General features: G+C 52.0%; 1 protein-coding gene across 2 annotated transcripts in view; it reads left to right on the top strand.

Annotated features, from left to right (window-relative positions):
- Positions 1–621: 621 nt before the first annotated feature.
- LOC107572516 (solute carrier family 12 member 2-like) overlaps positions 622–2843 on the top strand; it is a 29620-nt gene continuing 27398 nt past the window's right edge. The window contains exon 1 of one of the 2 annotated variants that reach the window (XM_016258934.1): positions 622–1464. In XM_016258934.1, coding sequence (XP_016114420.1) covers positions 985–1464 — 480 coding nt within the window. In that variant the 5' untranslated portion in view covers positions 622–984. The remainder of the gene's footprint in view (positions 1465–2843) is intronic. The other variant, XM_016258933.1, reaches the window with a different exon arrangement.

Here is a 2843-nt window from a genome sequence, read left to right as displayed (position 1 = left end):
CGTCTTTGCTATGTTAGGAGTTCAGTGTCTAAACAGAGCCGTGACCTCTCTACAGCTTGTCGTAAAACTTCACGCTCATTCTTTAACTCAATTTGAAATAGCGTCATTAATGTGTCTGGAGCTGTTAGGAAGCTTAGCATATCATTTTTGTCTTAAACTTGATTAAGTATACTTATAGTACAATAATCTGAGAATATGTTTTTAGTGATTTTCAGAGTTATTATGTTTATTTGTAGAATATATTAGAAATACACTTTCTAATGTTAGACTGTTGCTGATTAATCGGTGGGAACAGATTTCTAAACTGACGGAATGGTTTACAAATCTTTCTGAATGTCTGAATCTGTGAGCAAAGAGCAAAACTGAGAGCACAGATGTCTGAATCTGTGAGAGCATCGTGTGCAGATGATCAGGTCTTCAGACGCTTCTTCTGCAGCACAGCAACTGGAAATGTATTCTTCTGAAAGGAGAGGATTCACTAGACTGAATAAGCCGCTTTTGTGGGCCTCTCTCTCTCTAAACTAAATGTTATGTCCATAGGACACAGCATTTCCGAAGCGATGTGTTTTATGTAGATACACTTATATTTCGTCCCAATGTCGCGATGCAAGGTGACTCAACTTCTCATTCGCCTGCGTGTGAGTCTTCACCCCTGATGGAGCGGGCAACTCTCGCGAGAGCGCCTCCTCTCGCGATGCCGCCCAGCATAGCCGCCACTGCAGTGCCTATAAAGCGACGAGACACGGCGTTGCGGCAAGGTCGCGCAGCATCACGGCGAACGCTCGGTTCACGGAGCTCGTTAGCGTCCTCTGGAGCGCGTCGGATATTTCCTCACACGCGTTCAGGCTGGACGCACGCGCCGCTGTTCTCCGTTTGCATCCGCATGAGCGGCGTTGTTCTAGTCTTCCTGCAGCATCAGTGTCGCCTCCACCGGCTCCGCCGCACTTCACCGGACACTCTCGGCTCTGAGGAGGCTTCTCTGTCATGTCGGCGTCCCCTCCGCCCCCCGCCGCCGCGAGCGACCATCTCTCCATCAAGCCCGCCGGTCCCACGCCGAGCCAGAGCCGCTTCCAGGTGGACCTGGTGTCGGAGTGCGCCGCGGCCTCGGACTCCTCGCCGCCCGAGTACCCCGCCGAGCCGCTCCGGGACTCCGCGTCCGGCGGAGAGGAAGCCAAGGGCCGGTTTCGCGTCGTGAACTTCGCGGCCTCGAGTCCGGACGCGGCGCCGGCGGACTGCGCGCAGAACGGGGACACGGTGATGAGCGAGGGCAGCCTGCACTCGTCCAGCGGCGGCCAGCAGCACCATCACTACGACACCCACACCAACACCTACTACCTCCGCACCTTCGGACACAACACCATCGACGCCGTGCCCAACATCGACTTCTACCGGCAGACCGCCGCGCCGCTGGGCGAGAAGCTCATCAGACCCACGCTCTCGGAGCTGCACGACGAGCTGGACAAGGTACACGCACACGGGGCTTCAGCGGGCTACTACCGAGCGCACAGACCTGAGAACACACGGGCTTGGGCGAGGATCAGTACTGCACACACAGGCGTTTGTGGGTCAGCAATGAAAACATGTGACCAGTTTAGTGGGTTAGTATCAGACGTTAGATGAGATCAGTAAACACCAGCTTCATATCAAATGTTTGTCCTGGTGGTGATGCTCTATAACACTTCAGAATCGGCATGCAGCGCTGTGACCTTTGACCTATGTGCGCAGTGACTGCGGTGCGTGTGAGGATGCTGATGGTGGGAAATGATATCTGAAGATCAGACCCTTCACTGTATCATTGTACATGTAGTTCAGTGTTGTGAAAACACAAGGCCAGGCGGTGTTTACATTCTTTCTCTGGACTCCAATGTGTGAGCGTGTGTGTGTGACCATGAGTGAGTGTGTGTGTGTGTGTGTGTGTGTGTGTGTGTGAGAGAGTGTGACCATGAGTGTGTGACCATGAGTGAGTGAGTGTGAGTGTGTGTGTGTGTGAGAGAGTGTGAGCATGAGTGTGTGACCATGAGTGAGTGAGTGAGTGTGTGACCATGAGTGAGTGAGTGAGTGTGTGACCATGAGTGAGTGAGTGTGTGACCATGAGTGAGTGAGTGTGTGTGACCATGAGTGAGTGAGTGTGTGTGACCATGAGTGAGTGAGAGTGTGTGTGTGTGTGAGCATGAGTGAGTGAGCGTGTGTGTGTGAGCATGAGTGTGTGAGCATGAGTGTGTGAGCATGAGTGTGTGAGCATGAGTGAGTGAGTGAGTGTGTGCGAGCATGAGTGTGTGACCATGAGTGTGTGAGAGTGTGAGAGTGAGTGTGTGAGCATGAGTGTGTGAGCATGAGTGTGTGAGCATGAGTGAGTGAGTGAGTGTGTGCGAGCATGAGTGTGTGACCATGAGTGAGTGAGAGTGTGTGTGTGTGTGTGTGTGAGAGTGTGTGAGCATGAGTGTGTGAGCATGAGTGAGTGAGTGAGTGTGTGCGAGCATGAGTGTGTGACCATGAGTGAGTGAGAGTGTGTGTGTGTGTGTGTGTGAGAGTGTGTGAGCATGAGTGTGTGAGCATGAGTGAGTGAGTGAGTGTGTGCGAGCATGAGTGTGTGACCATGAGTGAGTGAGAGTGTGTGTGTGTGTGTGTGTGAGAGAGTGTGAGCATGAGTGTGTGACCATGAGTGAGTGAGTGAGTGAGTGAGTGTGTGAGCATGAGTGTGTGACCATGAGGGACTCCGATGTGTGTGTGTGTTTTTGTGACAAAAGAGGACATAAATTTGTATAATGACAAAGGTATGACATAGGTATTACAAGGAGAAGGTGACTTTTCAGGACATTACCCCATATCCCCACTTTTCAAAA

Source organism: Sinocyclocheilus grahami, unplaced genomic scaffold (genome assembly GCF_001515645.1).
Source record: "Sinocyclocheilus grahami isolate Dianchi unplaced genomic scaffold, SAMN03320097.WGS_v1.1 scaffold1766.1, whole genome shotgun sequence".
NCBI classification, from domain to species: domain Eukaryota; kingdom Metazoa; phylum Chordata; class Actinopteri; order Cypriniformes; family Cyprinidae; genus Sinocyclocheilus; species Sinocyclocheilus grahami.
Note: the sequence above shows the minus strand (reverse complement) of the source record. Positions and strands in the feature narration are given on the sequence as shown.